The sequence below is a fragment of the Nyctibius grandis genome, chromosome 9, assembly GCF_013368605.1.
Source record: "Nyctibius grandis isolate bNycGra1 chromosome 9, bNycGra1.pri, whole genome shotgun sequence".
NCBI classification, from domain to species: domain Eukaryota; kingdom Metazoa; phylum Chordata; class Aves; order Nyctibiiformes; family Nyctibiidae; genus Nyctibius; species Nyctibius grandis.
The window spans coordinates 17,930,399-17,951,288 of NC_090666.1; the positions used below are offsets into that span (position 1 = coordinate 17,930,399).

At 37.9% G+C, this 20,890-nt stretch overlaps 1 protein-coding gene across 1 annotated transcript; it reads left to right on the top strand.

Moving 5' to 3' along the window:
- Positions 1 to 9,548: 9,548 nt before the first annotated feature.
- GALNT3 (polypeptide N-acetylgalactosaminyltransferase 3) lies at positions 9,549 to 20,579 on the top strand. Its single transcript, XM_068407680.1, has 10 exons — positions 9,549 to 10,060; positions 11,441 to 11,613; positions 12,819 to 12,968; positions 13,219 to 13,453; positions 14,228 to 14,345; positions 14,729 to 14,929; positions 16,020 to 16,151; positions 17,067 to 17,168; positions 19,824 to 19,976; positions 20,457 to 20,579. The coding sequence occupies exons 1-10, from the start codon at positions 9,549 to 9,551 to the stop codon at positions 20,577 to 20,579; spliced, it is 1,899 nt and encodes a 632-aa protein (XP_068263781.1).
- Positions 20,580 to 20,890: the final 311 nt, after the last annotated feature.

A 20,890-nucleotide genomic window follows, 5' to 3' on the forward strand; every position in this document is an offset into this window, starting at 1 on the left:
CTGTGCTACAAAAGGTTGAGTGTTGGCTATGCATGTCTCAGGTGATGTAGTACTTGCTGCAGTTCAGGCCTCAACTTTCAAAGGCATAAGGAAGGATTTTAACATGCTAGGAATACCAGAACATATTGTGATTAATTCTGGTCTAAATCTTCATTAAGTGTTCCTGGGGAAGATGAATTCAATCATAAAATACTGGTATTAACATTTTGTCGCTGCCGTAGAATCAGTGTAACTACTGCTAACTCGCCATATATTTGCTGAGCAAATTTAGCTACCTGCGGTTCAGCAAGCTGAAAGAAACTTTGAAGTGCTGGGCTGAGACTGTAATTGTGCTACCTTTATTTGAAAGGAGGAAAGGGAGACTCTATGCTATATTAAGGGAAGTTAGGAGCAAACCGTGTGTGATTATTACTTCCCCCTCCCCAAAATTAAACCATGCTTTTATAGAAAAGTGATTTTATATCTGTCCCTCTGGGAAGCTTTGCATTGTAAAGAAGGGAGCTCAGTGTGATATCCTTTCTCTCAAACTCTGATCTCACCTCTAAGAGATTTTGTGTTCTGTTTCCCAGCAACGTGTGATCTGGGAGCGCTTGGTCTTATACGACATAACACTTAGGTGACTGAAGAAAAAACCCCAGCACCCTGTCGTGGTGCTTAGAATGCGATCTGTAATTTGGGTGTTAAGGCGGGCGGAGAGGGTCGTCCCCCGCTGCGGTGCGCGTTATGTAATTGTCTAAAAATTACGTTTTCCTTTGAGTACAGACGGCGAAGAGGGATGAGTAAAGCCTTCGTGCGTGCTCTTGGCTGCCCTCAGCAGCAGCCTGCGGGCGGTCCGGCGGCCGCAGGCCCGTGGCCCCCTGCCCCCCGCCGCCGCGGGGCTCCGGTCTCCCCTTCCAGGACAGGGCTCGCTCCTCAGCGCGGGGCCCCGGGCGGCGCCCGCGCATCACCCCCGCGCGCGGTCCCCGCAGCCCGCCGGCGGCAACTGCCTCGCGCACCTGGGCACCAGGTGAGGGCGGGGCAGTGCGCAGGCGCAGGGGCGGGTGCCCGCGCGCACCTGGCGGCCGCTGAGCGGAAGCCCTAGCAGCCCGCTCGGCTTCAGCCTCCTCGCGCTGAGGGCGGCCTCCCGGCCGGGGCGGAGGCGGCGGCGGGCGCCGGGCTCTCCCTGTGCTTGCGGCCGCTCGCGCGGGCAGCGCCGCCTTCTTCCTCCCGCCAGACCAGGTGAGTAGGGGAGCCGCGGGGCGGGGGGAGCCCGCTGGCCTCTCGAGCCCAGGAGCGGCCGTGGGCGACGGCGGGGCCGTGCCCGGGGCCGCTTCTCCTCCGTTCAGCGCCAACCGTCCGGCTGCGCCCGGCGCGGCGGGGGACACAGCGAGCGGGAGGGAGTCGTGACATGAGGGAGAGGGCCCTGGGGCAGATGTGGGGCTGGGGCCGGGGCCTGCCCGGAGGATCTCCCTCAGACACCCCTTCAGACGCACTCCCCCCCCAGCCACACACATTCTCACACGCCCCACACACAGTCCCCTCAAACCCCCTCAAACACAGACAGCCCCAGGCGCCTTCCAGGGGGCCAGGGACAGCCAGGCCTGCGTGCCCCGCTCTGGGCAAACGGGAACGGGGCAAGGAGCTCAGGCAGCGAAGGGCGGTGCTGCCTGGCAGCTGGGCAAACAGGTCTCCGGGCAGTGCTGGCCACCAGCCGGATGCAGTGGCCAAACCAAAAGTATTGACTGAGGGAGGTGTCTCTTGCCACGTACTGATCCCACCCAAGTATGTGTCCACAGTACCGCATTGATTTGATAACAGCACGGTGATAGTTTCTTTGTGCACGTTGCAGGCTTCCTCTGGTATATTTCATCCTATGTGAAGTGCTTTTATGTTACTAGCTTGTATCTTTTCCCTGGCAGTTTTTTAGTCTTACTTCTACACAGCAGGCGATGGTACTTAGAAATACTTTCTTGGCTCTGGAGAACTGACAGGAAAAATGAATTGTAACACAGATAACCTTAGTTTCATGGATTTTTTTTAACTTCGTGTAAAATATGCTTGTATAAAGAAGTATTTATTAATAAATGTTTTTATTGGTTAAATAAAAAATACCTTACTGGAAAGATGAATTTTATGTACGCATCTCAGTGGTGTTCTACATGTAGTCTTCTGTTACAAAACAACATCTCTTGTTTAAAAAATTGTAAATTACATTGATCTATTCAGTCTCGGCTAAAGCCGGTGCCATGCTGCTGAGCCGAGCGACAAGAGTTAAAGACTGAGACAGAACAGCCAACTTACGCCTTTTCGGCTTCTTTTTTTAACTAGGTTTTCTCAGTGACCTGGTCAGTTTGGCATCTGCTACTATCATCTCAAGGGTTCTCAATAACATACCAAAGTAAAAATTAAGTTAGTTACAGAGAGCCAGAATTACTATTTTTGTTGCAATGTGGGAAGGAGTTCTCCTCCTCCTCATAACTGCTCTTACCATTTAACTTTACCTCTTTTTTTGGTGCGGAAATACCAGCGGCAGTCTGGGTATCTTGACTTCTGTCAAAATAGGAACAAGATATAATTGCTCTCTCCGTGACATTTCCTCAAAGTCTGCGGTTCTAGGTGACAAACTGCATTGCTTTGAGGCATTCCTTTTTGCTTTGCACAAAGTTGTTGCCTGCTCTGTTCCGAGAGCTGATATGTAGTGCAGGGCTTCCCCTTTCTTTGAAATCAATGTTTGTAAAATTGCTGATCAGGTGCCTGCCAGCACTGATGAGTTTCTCCTCCTAATGTGCTCATTTCTGTGCTTATCTTCTAGAAGATGCGAAAGCGCCTCAAGTTTCTAGACCATGAAGTGCTAGATTTTGTCCACTCGTGTAAAGCACGATTTTACTTGCTTGCTGTCAGTCTTATTATTGTCTGATTTTGCCTAAGATTTGATGATACCATGTGCCATAGGAAATAGTTCTGCTTACAAACAGAGAAATCATGTTGCAAAACTACTGACGGTGACTTAGCAATTAGATTCTATAGTCAAATGACTATTTGTTGTTAGGTAAGATTATTCAGCAGTGAAGTGGAGCTGGAAAAAAAACAGTCAAGTGCAGAGACGAGGAAAGCGAAGACACCTTTGGGATATTCTGACAGATTAGTTTGGCAGTCACTGACCCAATAAACCTCAGTAAATCTCAAAAAATCCACGAGGTTGCGTGCTTTCCTTTACACTCATCATTTAAACAACTCAAAAGTTTAAGACCAATTAGGGTGTAAAACTGTGATTTCAAGCCCTGCACTTAATACTCAGATGCTTCTGTTATCTTAGAAACGTTACTACAATCAGGAAAACAAAACAAAAAAATTCCCTCAGTTATGATCCAGAGATTATTTTCTGGTGCTTAAGTGAAAATCAAACACTAATCCTTATAAGTTAAACCAGCACTGTACAGCTGCTATGGTGCTTGCTTGTCATCATGGCATTTTTAGGGACAATCTAAAATGATTTTAACAGGCCCAAATCTATCTGGCCAAGAAAAGAAGGAAGCTGCAGAGTTGAGTGAAATTTAAATTTGAGTTCAGTGCATGTTTATAGTGCCAGGACTGTAAAAATAAGCCACAAATGTTTTTTATAATACATGGTTACTGTATACTTTTAATATAGTATCTGTTGTCACAGGGAACTATCTGTCTCTGCGTACCATGTACCATGCTTTGCTGTAGAAAAATAGTAGTGCTCATTTTGAAAGAGTTTTTGAAAGCACTTCCATTAGAATATGTAGAAGGAGGGGCTTTTTATGTTGTGTTTATTTTTTTAATCTCAAAGAAACTGCTGAAGAAGATAGTTTACAAAGTTGTATTCCATCTAGGTGTTCTGGGCTGCTGCTGCTCTGAATTTCTTCAGCCTACTGTGTCATCATTCAGTTACAGCTTCTGATTTTTGTATAATAATCACTGGGGCAGATTACGGCTCCAGTCTTTCTTAGAATAATCCATGCCCTTAATGTTTCCAAAACTAAGACTCGGGAACTGAATACATTCAGTATTCCTCTTACAACTTACTTACTGCATTAAGGTCTTGATGAAGGAATTGTATACTTAAAAAGCTTGTCTCTTTTTCTTATTATCTAATGAGACTGTGATTCTGGAGTTACAGAATAAATTAGATTAAGGGTGAAGCAAAGTTGTGTATTTAAGTAGTTGTGATTAGGATAATTCTTAATGTTATTTTTTCCCTATTTTTCTCTTTTTATTTTTTTTTTCTTAAGTATCTTTTATTTAGTGCCTTTTTTTTTCACTTATGTGTTCCATAAGCAACATTCTCAGGAAACATTAGAACCCTATTTATCATTGAGATAGAAGAAAAGTAGATTTTAAAACAGTTTTCTTTTAAAAACTGAGATCAAGTATATTGTTGATGCTAACCCCAAGAAATTTCTCCTACTGGCATGGTCTGAAAGAATTTCTGCTGATTTGAGTTATCTTGACATTTTAATGTTGTATTAAAAATGATTGTCTACAGTGCTGTTCAGACCAAGCTAACAAAAAGAGTTGTCTACATGTTGGCTACTGTAGTGAGGCTTTCTTGTAAGCCAGAGTTTTTGCAGACAGTCTGACATCAGAGTTAGTGGGTGGCATAATGTGACATAGACTGTGTATTGAATTCACACACTACCCATGTGATGTGGTTTGAAGTTGTGTGGCAGCTGCTTTTTAGCACTTTTTCGAAGACTTTTGTAGTACGTATTAGTTTTCTGGTTATTTTCTTCGTAAAAAAAAAAAATCCCTAAAATCCAGCTTCTGATGTTTATAGCTAATTATTTCAAAGTGCTGTAAGAATCCAGACTACTATTAGTGAAAATAACACTAATGAATAGAAGATTAAACACTTTGCTACACAGTCACCTCAGGGAGTTTAATCATGCTGCATATTTCTTCAGCATGTCCTGGAGGATGGAACAGTAGCTTGGTCTGTGCATACTGACATTGCTATGCCATAAAAATGTGTGAGGCATTTGTGAGGAATAAAGACTGTATTTCTGACTACAAAATTATCCTGGTAAAAACCATAAGGAAGATACAGCTTTCACGACAAAAGTTCTTCGGACTATGTAGTTTGTGTTCTGGAAACTGCTACTATTTTGTGCGACAAAGAGCTTTTCTCTTATTGTAAGCAATATCCCTATAAGGTATTTTGTCAATAAAAATACAGTCAGCATTTGTCTGTATCAGTTTGCTGTACGTTTGTGGCAAACAAAGCCTGTGTTTGTCTACTTCACTTCTGCTGCAAATACTATCCCCTGGCCGTCACATGATAGCCACTTTTAAAAAAAACCCATCACTTTCACTTATTTCTGTGCACAGTGTGCTGCCATGTGTGCTACTGGAGTGTCCTAATCCACATCGAAAGGGTTAAGTTGTGTTGCTCTGCTTGCACAACCCACTTAGCTCAGGTGAGTTGTCTTTTCATTTCTAGGGACAGATACATTTCACCTGTGTGTTATAGCAGCCTGGTACATGTAGTTAGACCTGAGCAGCCAAGAAGCATGTGTCCAACACAACTAAATATGTTGTCAAAGAGAAGTCAAAGTGTGTGCAGATAAAAGTGAATATAGTTACACAGGAAACCAAATGCTGAATAAATTGTTGTATGTTCTTGGTTGCTCATTAGGTGTGCTTATTATAGTCTTTAATGCCTTATTTGTCTGAAGACAGAAATATGCAAAACACAGGTAGTGCAAGAAATATTCTGGATGAGTTTTAGATTTTGGTTATTTTGATTTACAGATATCTTGACTATTGTGTTGTGTTGATCTTGAGTATTCTGAGGATTTGTATATGCTCAATTTGTGCAGGAAATAATCCCAGATAAAAATAACAGTAATTTAAGTTTTTGGTAAAATGTCCATATGTACTTTTGATGTTTTGTGAAGAATAGGTTAGTGTGTCAGCATCAAAGCCAGCAGCAGCAGCAAAAGTCTGAAGTATGTGCTAAAAATCTATGGAAGGAATCTTTGGTGTTTTCTAGTCCTTTTCTTGTTTTTGTTGCTGGAGAAAATGAAGCCAAAGTTAATGTAGTAAACATAAAACTAGAAAAAAATCTATGACGTAGTGAGCTTAGCATAAGTAAATATTGCTGCATTAATTGAAAGGCTGAAGATGGACAACGGAAATCTGACAAATGCAACTTTAACTCTCTAAAGTAATTGTTAAATTAGTTAAAAGATTTCTGTGGTACTAAGGCAGATAACAGGTAAGTAGCCATACCATGTAATTTTTCTACCCTTTCTGAGTAGTCTCATGCCAGGTCATTAAAACAAAAAGAAGCAGTCATAAATATTTGACTCAAATATTGATGAAATTCTCAAATTTAAGCATAATTTCAGTGTAAAACAGTCAGTGTTGCTATATAGAATTACCTTTAACCTCTCTTTACATGACATATCTTACACCATTATGTTCCTTAATGCTTAACCTTTCTCTTGTCGTAGACAGATTTAAGTCTCTACCAAGAGGAAGAGGCCTAGAGGAAGTTGGAGAATGTTGTTTTTTGTTTAGTGATATAAAATAAATTTGAGGGCAACAATGTTTGGAAACAAATCAACCAGCATAATGCCCCTCTCCCCAGGTGTTTGCCTGATTGACTATGCCTAATAACTGCCTGTGAGATAAAGAAGTTGCTAGATCTCTCTTATAATACAAAGTACCACAAATATTAAAAAAACATGTTTTCTTTTTTTCTGTTTGAGGAAGATATATTTATATTGCTTATTTATTCCTGAACTTTAAGATTTACTAATATCGTATGTGCTTGTGCATGGTACACTGAGAAACAATAATGTGATTTTCTTTTTTATGGTGTTACAAAAACATTCCTGGTGAACAGGTTGCAGAGGCTGTAGACTCAGGCAGAGCCCTTGCAGATTTAGCAGTGGTAGTTTTACAAGTTGCCGCCTTCTTGCTGGGTGCTGGTCTCTATATGTGCTTAGTGTTTCACATTGTGTGTTGCATTTACATGGCAAGGTTGGGAGGTGGGGATGATTGCAGGGGTGGTCTCTGCGAGAAGATACCAGGGGCTGCCTTCATGCTGGACACAGGTGGTTCCAGCCAGCTCTAAAGCAGACCCACTGCTGGCCAAAGCTGAGCCACCCAATGTTAGCAGGTCGTGCCTCTGGGATAACGTATTTAAGAAAGGGTAAAACATGCTGCACAGTAGCTGTGTGAGAGAGGAGTGAGAAAAATGAGAGAGGAACAACTCTGCAGACACCAAGGTCAGTGAAGATGGAGGGGAGGAGGTGTTGCAGGCGCTGGAGCAGATATTCTCTCGCAGCATGTAGAGAAGACTATGGTGAAGCAGGTTGTCCTGCTGCAGCCCATGGATAAGACCACAGTGAAGAAGGTATTTCTCTGCAGCCCATGGAGGACCCTGCAGGACCAAGATCCTGGGAGGAACTGCAACCCATGGATGACCTAGGCTTGGAGCAGTTTTTGCTGAACTACTGTACCATGTGGAGAGGATCCATGTTAGAGCAGGGGAAAAGTGTGAAGAGGAAGGAGCAGCAGAGATGAACTGTTACGAGCTGACCACAACCCTCATTCTCCATCCCCTGTACATCACTTGGGAGAAAGGAGATAGAAGAGTTGGGAATGAAGGAGTGAAGTTGATCCTGGGGAGGCGGTTTTAGTTTTGTCTTTGTTTCTCACCATCCTACGCTATTTTTAATTGGCAATAAATTAAATTCATTATCCTCGAGTCTGTTTTCCCCATGACAGTAATCGGTAAGTGATCACACTGTCCTTATCTCGACCCATGTCCTTTTCCATCTTATTTTCTCCTTGCTGTCATGTTGAGGAAGGGGAGTGAGAGAGTGCCTGGGGGGGTGTCTGGCAGCCAGCCAAGGTCAACCCACCAGACATTGTGAGAAAACAAGGCATTTTTTAATCTGGCAGTTTGGTAAACTGGTTGCAATCCTTTCACCAGGAAAGAAAGTTTTTATTCTTATTCTTGCAGTGTGTAAGTATTGGTATTGTAGTACAAATTTTTCAGCACTGAAGAAAAATAGGAAAATAATGTGCGAGACAGAAGTGGAATAGATTTTTTTAATGGATTTTCTTGGCAATTTTGTGAGCACATTTTTGGTACTTTCTAGAATCTATATGGCAATGCTGTAATGAGCTTCCCCTCTGCATTCTTATAACAATAGCTCTATGGTAAAACTACTGTGGTTTGAATGTATGGGTTTATTAAAAAAAGCTGACATAAGCTTTGAAATAAACTATAATGTGAACAAGTCCGGATGCTTAATTTATCCTGCAAATTCTTGAAGGAAACCAGGTGAGGTTTTTTTCTGTTTTCTGTAAGTTGTATCTCTTCCTGAGTATATGTAGTGCCAATTAAGAAATGCAGAATCTATTTGTATTTTAAAGGATGAAATAGAAAAGTAGTTTTTTGCAATTCTCTGGTCAGTAATTAGCAAGTGGGAATTAACTGTGGCTTTTATCTAGATGCTCCTTTTTCTTTTCTCAGTTCACATACATGTAACTTACACAAAAATAAAGCTGTGTTTTGAATTCAGGCTGGTTGCTGTTTTTCCTGTTCTTGTAAACCGCCAATTTTGCAGAGAGAATTTAATTCAAATCACTTGGATTCTGGTAGTCCTCAAGTGTTTTTCGTAGTTCCCCATCTTTGAAAGCCACTGAATAAAATGTCTGTAAAAAAAAAAAAAATAGTAGCAGAGTTCCTGAAAGAGGAGAGCTATTTGACATGTTCTCTTGATGAGTTGCAGCATTCACTGCAAGTGAATGAAAAAATATACAGAATTACTACTCGATCCTCAGGCTACATTAACCTACTCCAAATTACCTGTATTAAATCTGCATCGAACACATATACTAGATAACTAATCTAAAAATTTCCCACTTGGAAGTCTGATTACTTAAGTCTAATCGTGAAATGGAATTTTTTTTTAAATATCAGAAATTTTCAAATTGTTGAAATAAGTTGGTTGAGAAGTCCTTCCTGTCTTTGTAGTTCTCTTCTTATGTGGATCTTCCTAACGTGCAACTTGAACTTACTGTATTGATTCCATCTGTTTTCCTTCTATCTCATCATTGAACTAAAATTCCGTGCTTCTAGAAGACTTAAACCAACACTTTCCTCTAATTTTAAACAACTTAATTTTCAAGATTTGGAAGAAAATTAATGTGAAGTAGTGGCATTTTGTAGAAATAGTGTTTTATTCTTAGTGGTATGCCTGCTTTCTGGTTCTTCTATTTGAAGTGTATTTAAAAAAAAAAAAACAAAACCAAACCAAAAAGCAGGGACAGTGCAGCTTGGGTATCTTATAGATGGGTTTGACCTATCTTGAAGTGATGGACACGTAATGTTTGGCAGTTGGGAGCTGTGAATTAATTCCTGCCTATTAATTTTTTCTGGTTTTACATTGTCGGATATACTAGATGTCTAAATTTATACTTTTTGTTTTCATTTACAGGTGTTATAAATTCAAGAAATGCTGTGACCTATTTGAAGAACATAATTCACAGAAACTTTTGCCTTGTGATAAATTTTTAAAACTAGAATGGCTTTGAAAAAAACACCTAAACTATTCAAGAAATTATTTTTTCACTGGAAACTTTGGAAGTTCAGCATTATTGTGTTTGTCTTTCTGGTATTTTTATTTTTATTACAAAGAGAAGTGGGTGTTCAAGATTTTAAAGATGAAGCAGGGATTGAGCCAGTTGTTGGAAAGAAAAGTCATGTATTAGATCTCGTGTTAAATGCTATGAACAATATCAAAGGTGCAAAGCCAAAAATGCAGATAAAAGCACCTGTTAGGCAAACTAAGATTCCTGAAGAGAGACACTGTTTGCCAGGACACTATACGGCAGTGGAACTAAAACCCTTTCTAGATCGACCCCTTCAAGATCCTCATGCTCCTGGAGCTTCTGGTAAAGCATTTAAAACCATCAACTTAAATTCAGAAGAACAGAAAGAAAAACAGCGTGGAGAAGAAAAACACTGTTTTAATGCATTTGCAAGTGATAGAATTTCTTTACACCGAGATCTCGGACCAGACACTCGACCTCCTGAGTATGTTGAAATGTGTATGTCCTGATAGTTGAAAAACTTGTCAGAAATGCAGATTTCAAAGTGATTTGAGTTCAGCATTAGGTGATAGTTTAGGAAAGTCTCCTAGCTATACATAATGGTTGACTGTACATAATGATCCACGCTGCCAAAGCCAAGAATGTTTAGAAAGGCTCACTTCTTTCATGGTTTTGAATTCAGAGTAACCATATTTAAATAAGGTTTTCTGCTTTTGCCTTTAAGCTACAATTTCTGACTGACTTCCTGAAAGCCTGTAAAGTTTTACTTAGAAGAAAACTAAAAATGTGGTTTAAGCTTTTTTCCAATTTAAAGATTTTCCACCCTCCTTTTTTTTTTTTTTTTTTAAGTATTCAGTGTTAGTAAAACCACCAGCATAATTTAGTAAATTAGGAGTTGTAAACTGTTGAACAAGACAATGGAACATCTCACCAATCTTGTAGTATTGAGAAATTTTATTAATGAATACTGTAGGGCTTGGGTAGAGTTGGTTTTGGTTATGAGCAGTCTCTGCCACTGTCAGATTATATGTTCTCAGCTGTCTGTGTCAGAAGTCACTAACCTTACTGAGCGGCTGCTAGTAGGATGAATATCACATCACATGTGGTGTGGCTCATAATAACCTTTGCTAGAGCGTAACTGGTGAGTTTTTTGCCTGTGTATTTTGTGAGGCAATGGCTGGGATAATTACCTTGGGGAGTCTTCCAGTCTCTAAATTTGACACGCAATAAACAGTAAGTGTGCAGCTTATGAATACAGAAGCATTGTCTTGTCATCTTGACTTGCAGTTGGATTTCAAGTTCTGTTCAGAATACATCGATCTTGAAAAAGTGTGGGTTTAAAATTGTTTCCCTTGAATGGGACATGCTGCCCTAAGGTTTATATGGTATTTCTACAAAATTTTGAAGTTCTGATTTAGATCTGTTCTATTTTCCTTTGCAAACTCTGTATTCTTCTAATATTTTTATTTGTATTTTTTTATTTCAACAGTAATGGTGACTTAAAGTCTGATTTTGCAGCTCAGTATCTGCTGCTTTCAATAGAGGAACATTTTTTTCTGAAGAAGACCTGGGTGCTATATGAAACATACTCAAATGTTTGTGAGGTAGAAGCAGAACTGAGTCAGTTGTTCAAGTGGAATTCTTATTCCACTTATTCATCATATTTTTAAAAAAGATTTTGTACAGCTTCTCCAGTTGGAGCACCTGCCTTTGTGCTCCAGAACTGGGATAGAAAGTGGAGAAGCTGAAATATTTAATGTCCGTACTTATAAAGCTTTGTACTAGAAACAATAGAGTTTCTTTTAAGAGTTTGAGTCAAAACTTTTTGTCCGTTTTGTAACATTTGACACTTTCTAATCTGTAGGTGTATTGAACAAAAGTTTAAGCGCTGCCCGCCATTGCCAACCACAAGTGTTATAATAGTTTTCCATAATGAAGCATGGTCCACTCTGCTCAGAACTGTTCACAGCGTGATGTATACATCTCCTGCCATACTGCTAAAGGAGATTATTTTGGTGGATGATGCCAGTGTAGATGGTAAAAAGTCTTCCTATTTTCTCCTGGTTTTGGGTTTGTTTTTTTTTTTTAGTGTAAGGCATGTTAGAATTGCAGATAAATTGGTTAAAAGAGGATATCTCTTTACCACCATTAACATGTATAATGGTATTCTAAGTGGGTTTGTTCCTTTCTATAAAATAGAAAATAGTTCTCTCCCATCTTTTTTTCATAAGGTAGTCAAATATGAAATTCTTGTCCTCTAAAATGTTTTTAAAACCCTATTTCTGATTATTCTAATTCTAGTGCTTCTTAAACTGCATAACTGGTTGCATGACAAGTAGCTCTGTAATTTGTGCTTCAAACCAATTACAGTTTATAGAACAAAGTATCCAAGGATAAACTGGCCAATACTTGTAGCTATCTGCATTTTATATAGTGATTGTTTTTATGCAAATTAATTTCATTAATATGAAGAGAAATGTCTTTCCTAGAAAGTAAAATTATTAAGTGGAAAAATAATCTTCAATACTCAAGCTGACTGCCAAAAATAATTGAATGTATACTGAGTGAGATCACAAATGCAAGTTCAAAAAACTTTATATGCTTAACTTTAGATGAACATGTCTGTGCATACATGTTTATATTAATGTACTTACGCTTTTTGTAAGTCTGTATTTAGTATACTGACACACTTAGATATGAAGTATGTTCAGTAGTACAGTTTAATAGTAGGGATGGGCAGAGGAAGGAAGACAATGTGGGATGTTTAATGAGGGATGTGGGGTTTCTCAAATTTTGCACATCTAAAGAGTTTTTTATATAGCTTCTGTTGCTGTTGTAAATATTGTAGCCTTTAAAAACAGTGTGTAAAATGTGCCGTCATTAAGGAAAAAATTTGCATGTCCTGCAGATGACTTGAGTAAGTAGGTACATGATTCATTTGCTCTGAAAATGAATTTTGAATTGATATTCAAACTGTTAATACTGCAGAAAAGATGTACTAGCACATGTCCTTTCTGTTTTAGAATATTTTTAGTGTTCCATCCCCTGTTCTCTGCCAGTCACCTCTTCCTACACCCCAACCAAAACTCAGCCCCTAAAAATAATGTTCAACAGTCAGGAATTGTTTACGGCTTTGATGTTGAGATAATTCCCGGGATTAGTCCTGTTAGTTTAGTAATGTAAAATTTTAGGCAGTGGCATGTGTATACACTGAATATCCTGAAATTGGTTTATCTTTCTAGAATACTTGCATGATAAACTAGATGAATATGTGAAACAATTTGAAATAGTTAAAGTAGTCCGTCAAAAGGAAAGAAAAGGTCTCATCACTGCACGGTTGTTGGGAGCTTCAGTAGCAACAGGAGAGACCCTTACCTTTCTGGATGCTCACTGTAAGTGTAACCTGTAACTATGCCAGGTCTGGTTTATAACGCTGTTGCCTTTGATTTAACATTGCAGATTTTTTTATGAATTATGAACATTAGCAATGTATCATCTTTCCTATTGCTATTTTATATTATTGAAAGTATAATTAGCAATGCTGTTTAAAAGTAGTGCATATTGGCTTGCTGTGGGCATGTTAAAATATTCCCTGTGTCCTACTTTATAGACAAGTAAAAATTGTTCCCATTTTCTCCATAGGTGAATGCTTTTATGGCTGGTTAGAGCCATTACTGGCAAGAATAGCTGAGAACCCTGTTGCTGTTGTAAGCCCCGATATTGCTTCTATAGATCTCAATACTTTTGAATTCAGTAAACCATCTCCTTATGGGCACAGCCACAACAGAGGAAATTTTGATTGGAGTTTGTCATTTGGATGGGAGTCTCTTCCTAAACATGAAAATAAAAGAAGAAAAGATGAAACCTATCCAATTAGGTAAACATAATTTGAATAACATTTTAAATCCTTCAGTTTTCATGTTTTTTTTTGTTATGAGCGACAGTTTGTAAATGAACTAGTTATTCAGATGAGTATGATCAGAAGTCTTAGCATCTTAGATGGGTTTTGTAATACTTTAAGAACCACATTGTAAATTTTAAAACTTTCATAAAAATATAGCCTCCTTAAGACAGTAATTGCCCTGCATTACCTTTATTCTACATACACTAGGAACATAATAAGCAATTTCTATGTATTTTTTTTGTCAGGAGAGATGGGGGAGAGGAGGATTATAAACAGTTCTTTTCAGAGAGAGTACCACAGATTCTGGCTCCTCATTCATCATCCTTGAAAGGATGACAACAAAGGTTCAGGGCACCAAAATACTAGACTGTAATAGTTGTGCATTTGATGATAATCGTATGTGCTTTGGCCTCAGACAGGTTACTGGTCTGGAGGAGTAATAACTTTGCTTGATATCTTCCATACAGGGGAAATATGTTATTTTCCCTGATGCTGTCTTTTATACCAGTAGTCATTAGTCTAAACCAGTTGTTAATAAATGACAATAAAACTGTCAAATGAGACTCGATGTGGGCAGATTCAATTGCTTGAAGTATTATCTGTGCCAGGAAAATGTATCAGTGTAGTGAAACACTGACAAATGCATGGAAACTTCTTAGAACAGTTAGACCATGTTTTTACATCTATATTTAAAAAAACCCTACCCATTTGAATCCTGTCTTCCTCAGTAAATTTCTCTTTTTGCAGAACACCTACTTTTGCTGGAGGTCTCTTTTCAATATCAAAAGGCTACTTTGAACACATTGGAAGCTATGATGAAGAAATGGAAATATGGGGAGGTGAAAATATAGAAATGTCTTTCAGAGTAAGTTTAGCTACTTAATTAGCAGTGGTCTCTATACTGACAGTGTACAGGACTTTGGGGGACAAATTAGTATTAGATCTTGACTTCTCTGCTGAATCAGCAAATAGGACATGGAAAATTAATTACTAATGACCTATGAAATAAACTATAAACATGCTCACTGAACTGATTTTTATAATTTTTTTTAAATGTGTTTAGGGTTGATAGCTGAAATGTATATTTCCAGGGTTTACCTGATTAGGAAACTCACTTATCGTATGCCTGATATATGCACTCTTGCTGGTTGTTTGGGGTTTTTTCTGGTGAACAATAACATTGCTGAATTTTTTTCCACCCCCTTAATTCTAATTGCAGTGCACTTACACAAAAAATGTTATTATTAGGTATGGCAATGTGGTGGACAGTTGGAGATCATGCCTTGCTCTGTTGTTGGCCATGTCTTTCGCAGCAAGAGTCCCCATACTTTCCCAAAAGGTACTCAAGTGATCACACGTAATCAAGTCCGCCTTGCAGAAGTCTGGATGGATGAATATAAAGAAATATTTTATCGAAGAAACACAGAGGCAGCAAAAATTGTGAAACAAGTAGGTGGTGGTGGTGGTATTAGAAATCACACTTGCTGCGTTGAAAGTTTTGGTGAGCAAAAGTTATTTATTGACAAAGTATGTATGGATTCTAGATATTTTAATGAAAAGACAGAGTTCAGTTTGCTTAATGCTGTAGCCCCAACAAACAGGAAAAACTGAAGTGTTTGGGTGGTGATAGTGGTGTTTTGTGTAGTGGGTTTTTTTTGATTGGTAGGGTTTTTTCATACATTCTCTAAAATCTGAGATTGTTTGCATTAAACAGCTACCGGAACTACCAGAAGAGCATGAGAAAAGCTTTTGAGCACAGAAAATGCAAACTAACCTGGAGTGAGAAACATAATGTCTCATTAGTCTCAAATTGCTTAGTATTTTTACTTAAAAAGCAGGTTTTGTTGTTCTTTAGCTGCAGAATAAAGCTTATTCAATGATAGATATCCATGCTGTCTCTATCTACTTAAAAACTTAAGTTAAATTCAGGGGGTTTGGGTGTTGGTTTATTTATTTTTGTAAGTTTTCTGGAACTTTGGTCTTTTTCACCAGCTGGAATCTAGAGTTTTCTTTGAGAAGCTATTTTTTCTCCCTTTGCATGATAAATTTTTGTGAATATTATATCACTAATAGCATTAGGTTTCCTAAGCATGTTTAGCAGCTAAGACAACTGAATTTTGTCTGGGAGATTCTGCATTGTACTGACTATTATGCTAATTCTTTAATTAATCCAATTCATTATTTCAGCTCACTCTTTTTAGTGAGATCAGTTAGCTTTATAGCTCTCATCAGTATGGTCTTGTTTGTACTTCCCACTTCATGGCACTGTGTTAAAACCCTCTTGGGACTAAGGATACTCTGTTCTTTCCATGTTGCAATGTATTTTTCTTGCGCATGCTTTGAAATGCTGCAGGCAGGATGTCAGTGGTGTTATGATCCTGAAGAACAAAGAGCAGTAGTACAGTATTAAAAAAAAAAAAAACAACAAACGAAGCTTACAACTTGTTTAATGCTACAATACAGAATATCACAGATTTATATGTACAAAATTGATAGTATATTTCTTTTCCATCTTTCCTTACTTCCCTTCCTCTAACAGAAAACATTCGGTGACATCTCAAAAAGACTTGATTTAAGACAGCGTCTGCAGTGTAAAAATTTTACCTGGTATCTCAGTAATGTTTATCCAGAAGCATATGTGCCAGACCTGAATCCTTTGTTTTCTGGACATGTAAGTTTAATTATTTTCTATAGTCTTCCATAATCCAGGAAGTTTGCTAATCTTTTGGGCTACCTTAGCTGTAGCATTTACATTTCAGCTATCATTAATTGCTCTAGGGTTTTCTGTCACTACTCTGGACAGAGATTCTCTTCTGCATACCTTGCTATGTGAATATTTTATAGCTTTGTCAATGGTGATAGGAAATCTAAGCAAAGTTTCTTAATAACTAACAGTAGCCTTGCTTAATAGGATCTTGCAGCGTGCTAAGATCAGCAACATTCTGCCCATCGCTAACAATTAAAATGATATAATAGTACTAAGCCAGTGGTGAGAGGTTTCCTGAATTATCAAGGTAAATTTAGCTTTATATAGGAAGAAGTCTAAGAGAATTTTTAGATCATGTTAATGAGCAAAACTGGACAGCTATTTGATTCTCAGAATTAGGCTTACAATGGGGAAAATGTGTGTTTATAATTATACATAATTTTTTTAAAGATCATTGCATTGCCTCTGCCAAATAAGTTTGCATTGCTGAAACCAACAAAATATTAAACAACTAATAATTCTTAGCTTGAGGTGAATATAGATATTTAGCAATGTTTAGCACTTCCCCTTCCTCCAGTTTTGAATATTTAATGTGTATCTGTTCAAATTGTAATTTGAATAACAGTAACTAGTATACCAGTAGCCTAATAATTCACAGTGTGTGGCTTTAGACAAACATAATGTAGTTACTAGGCTTTTGATTAGAAAATATTAACTCTCAGAGACCAGGATTTTTAGATTTGAGCATAGCAGAAATTAAAAATGAACTAACAGCTGTAGTTAAGCCAAAGGTTAGTTTTGTATGCTAGTGAGACAGTTTAATTTTTTGTCATCCCCACTGAGCTGCTTTATTTTTTTCTGATAACACCCTTTCTTTAGTTAAAAAACATAGGTAACCGCATGTGCCTGGATGTTGGTGAAAATAACCATGGTGGCAAACCATTGATTATGTATTCTTGTCATGGACTTGGAGGAAATCAGGTAAAATATTTGATACCTGATTTTTATGATCTGTTCAGCTGTAACTTTACCATATTAAAGCTTTTCATTTATTTTAGAGAAATGCACTCATTTTTAATATGCAATTTCTCTCTCTCTCTTTTAGAGTTAATTCCTATATATATTGTTCAAGGAAAATTTCATGCTGCTGTTCATGTTGTGTCCCGCTTGTAACATTTCATGTTCAGCATACAGATTCAGATTTTTAACACAATTGCACTGCTTCACTTGATCCCGCCTTTCTGTGCAAAACCTTTTCGTCCTACCCTTACTACTTTCTTATAAGTGTTGTCTTTTTAATTCTTCCTTTCCTTATGCTTCCTCCTGTTGCTTCTTTCTCTGCCACCAGGACTCACACTGTCAAGGAAGATGTTGGTGGGAATACAGCCAATGGGAGACCCAAGTGGCCAGGCCTGAGCCACCTCCCCTATCATGCTTGGAGCCTCATAGTGTGAGGTCAAAGTGGTCTATCCTATACTGGCTAATGCAAGCGAATAAGATGATTAATTTGTCCAAGAAGAGCTCTGTTTGATGCATGGCTCTTGGAGGCAGCAATGGTGCTCTGTTTCTTCTACAGTATGACTTGCAATAGATGTCAAATACTGAGTCCTTCAGGCACTACTGTAATACTAATAAAAGTAACATCTCCTTCCCTGCCCAGAAGCGAACACCTCTCTGTTGCCTTAAAGAGTTATTTGGGGAATTAAGTTTATTAACTGTAGATCCTTAATAACTAAAGGTTAACAAAAGTTTAAAAGTTTTTGTTAAAATATAGTTGTAATTTTTTCTTTTTTTTATTAAAATCTTCAATCTTAAAAGCCATCCATTGATGGCACCATGAAAACTCAGACACATGATCTTAGTTGATGCTTTCTAATCAATTTTTTGTGGGAGATGGACCACTGTCTAGATTAACAACTACCCTGTTGTGTTAGCTTCTTACAGTATTGAATTTCTTTTTATTCTGTTGTGGATTAATACTATAGTAGCCTTTCTGCATTGTCACAGTCATTAATGCAGGAACACTGCACCAAGACACTGTATTAAGAGATCTGCTGTATGCTTCTATTGTCATCTCTCTCCAAGTTATCTTGGACTGTACTAAAACTCCATGCTTTCAAGTGTTGTGGTTTTTTTTTTCCTCCTGCCATAAAATGAGAGTCTGAATCCCTTTAAAAGCCAGGCTTTAGAGAATTTGAATACAGGTTGTGCTGGTAATGCTCAAGAGATGTGTATATTTGCTCACTTAACCCTTCTCATTCCAGTACTCTATTTTCAGTTGTATTATGTTCTTTACCAGAGTTTAACAGTGTAGGCTGAAATTTTCCATGCTTACCTGTCTTCTTTGTCCATACATTTGACATAGGAGAAGGGAGTGGAAGAGAGAACCTAGTTTTCAGAGTTGTACATCAGTTGTTTAACATCCTTCCTTTTTAGAATATTCTGGGGCTGGGAATATGTCCATCTTAATATCCCAAAATAATGAAGTTTTAAACCTAGCTTTCATTTGTATTTTCAGGGCTCGCAGAGATTTTGGAGTTCAAAAGATAAAACAGATTAAGTCAGATTAACAGATTTAGAGTTAAATTATGTCTAAGAGCTAAGTGACTAAGCAGGTCACTCCTATCGGTACCTGTTTCACAGAGTAATGTTGGGTGCAGAGACTTAAGAGTGAGATGCCTGTTTGTTCCTTAGTGCTGTTCCCATTGATGCCAAGGCAGTGAGGAGGCGGAAGCTGACCAACTGGACAGATAGCTGAAAGCCACAGGGAGCTAACTGAGCCTGGTCTTAATAGTCAAAGGAAAGATATGGTGAAGGCAGCTGACATATGGAGCAAAGAAATAGTGGTAATGGAATGTAATAATAGAAACTCTGCTGTTTAATGAGAGAGAAAAGGCAGAGGCCAGGATGGCAGGGTAGGACGAGAGAGAGAAAAGGACAGCAGTGTCTGTAACTGTTAGAATTAAATGCCTGTTGAGACCTGAATTATAGCCTAGGATTCCTGAGCCTTAAGAGTACTGTCCTGTTGTCAGGAAATAATGATAAAATTCATTCACAAAATACACACTTATATTACTTTTCTAATGGCTAGCTCACAAGAGAACATCACAGCATCCTATTGTTAGCATTTATTGTTTAGATCAAGCAGCAAAAGCTGACATATGACACTCAGTATTGTTCCCTGTGACAAATTTTTATCTTTGGTTGCTCTAAGAAAAAACACAATCCAGCAACAAAAATTGAATAAAAATTTTTAAAGTTAATAAATGCCAAAATTTAAGTTATCTGTGCAACTATCTCTACTCTTCAGTTTGTCTCCTTGAATTATTTATGATTCCTGGGGCATCAAGCAACAAGATCTTGCATCATAATGCATATAAACCAAATGTCATTTGAATTTATACATTCAAGTACTTCTAAATATATTCCATTACATTTGTATTAAAAAATGCTTTTAGTTTTGTAAATACTTTTAAAGTGTGTATGCTAAAAATCAGAGAAATGATTCTGTAGTCTCAAATTGTTGAAAAACAAAAGAAATCTATTACTTTGTGTATTGGAATTTCAAAGGGTTAATTTAGTTTAATACTCTTGTTTGTATTTATTTACTGAAATATTTAAAAATTATTTAAATAGTACTTTGAATATTCCGCACACCATGAAATTCGACATAACATTCAGAAGGAGCTTTGTCTGCATGCTTCTAAAGGACCTGTGCAGCTTCGTGAATGTAACTACAAAGGCCAGAAAACCTTTGCCATTGGAGAAGAGCAATGGCTGCATCAAAAGGTATTTAGACTGCGCAGTGAATTGGCATCTTATCAGTGATCTTTTATATGAGTTAATTTTTAATTTCCAATAACAGACAAAACCCCAATGAAACAAAACTCTGAAGCCAAAAAGGAGTAAATTTATTTCTGTGAGGAAAATGTAGATAATTTCAGCCTTTCGATTACCAGACTAAAACTTTATGATTTCACTGTTTCACACTTACAAAAAACAGTTTAGTATGTGTGTCTGTGCATCCACCTGGAAGTCAATCCAAATGTTTGGTATCTTTTAAAATATTTTTTAAAAATTTCCTAACAAAACAAGTTTGCACTTGCATACTACTCATATTTGTTTGCTAGCCTTCCCTCTGCACTACCTGTATGGCCTTATTCTTTTTAACAACAATGAACTTGGGAAAAAACAAAGATTGGGGGGAAATAGCATGGTCATTGTTTGTTCACTTCCTTTTTTTTTTTCCTCCTTTTTTACCCACTTTAGGATCAAACTCTGTACAATGCAGCACTACATATGTGCCTTACAGGAAACGGAGAGCATCCGAGTTTGGCATCATGTAATCCATCAGACCCCTTCCAGAAGTGGATCTTTGGCCAGAACAATTAAGATTTGATATTTATAGGCCAGAAGCATTTCATTAAAAGAAAAGATCAATTCTAAACTGTGGTCATATACGTATACTGCATTTTTAAGTGATGCATACTTTAAATGCAAAACGTTTAAATGGTTTCTTTTCCCTCTTATTTAAGTTGGATATAAAATGTGTCACCAGAGATTCCCTAGGAGTCTGTTATACCAAAGATGATTCAGGTCCCAATTAAGAAAAATGTTTACGATATTTCTAAAATAAGACTTTATATGTTGACCACTGATTCATGGATCCTATAGTCCTCTTTCACCTTGGGAATCGTACCTGT

What these genes read in the sequence shown, in the direction of transcription:
- GALNT3 (XM_068407680.1), top strand. Translation starts at nt 9,549, where the DNA reads ATGGCTTTGAAAAAAACACCTAAACTATTCAAGAAATTATTTTTTCAC. An exon ending in CCAGACACTCGACCTCCTGA is followed by an intron (nt 10,061 to 11,440) that starts GTATGTTGAAAT and finishes TCTAATCTGTAG; the next exon opens with GTGTATTGAACAAAAGTTTA. An exon ending in TACCTTTCTGGATGCTCACT is followed by an intron (nt 12,969 to 13,218) that starts GTAAGTGTAACC and finishes TTTTCTCCATAG; the next exon opens with GTGAATGCTTTTATGGCTGG.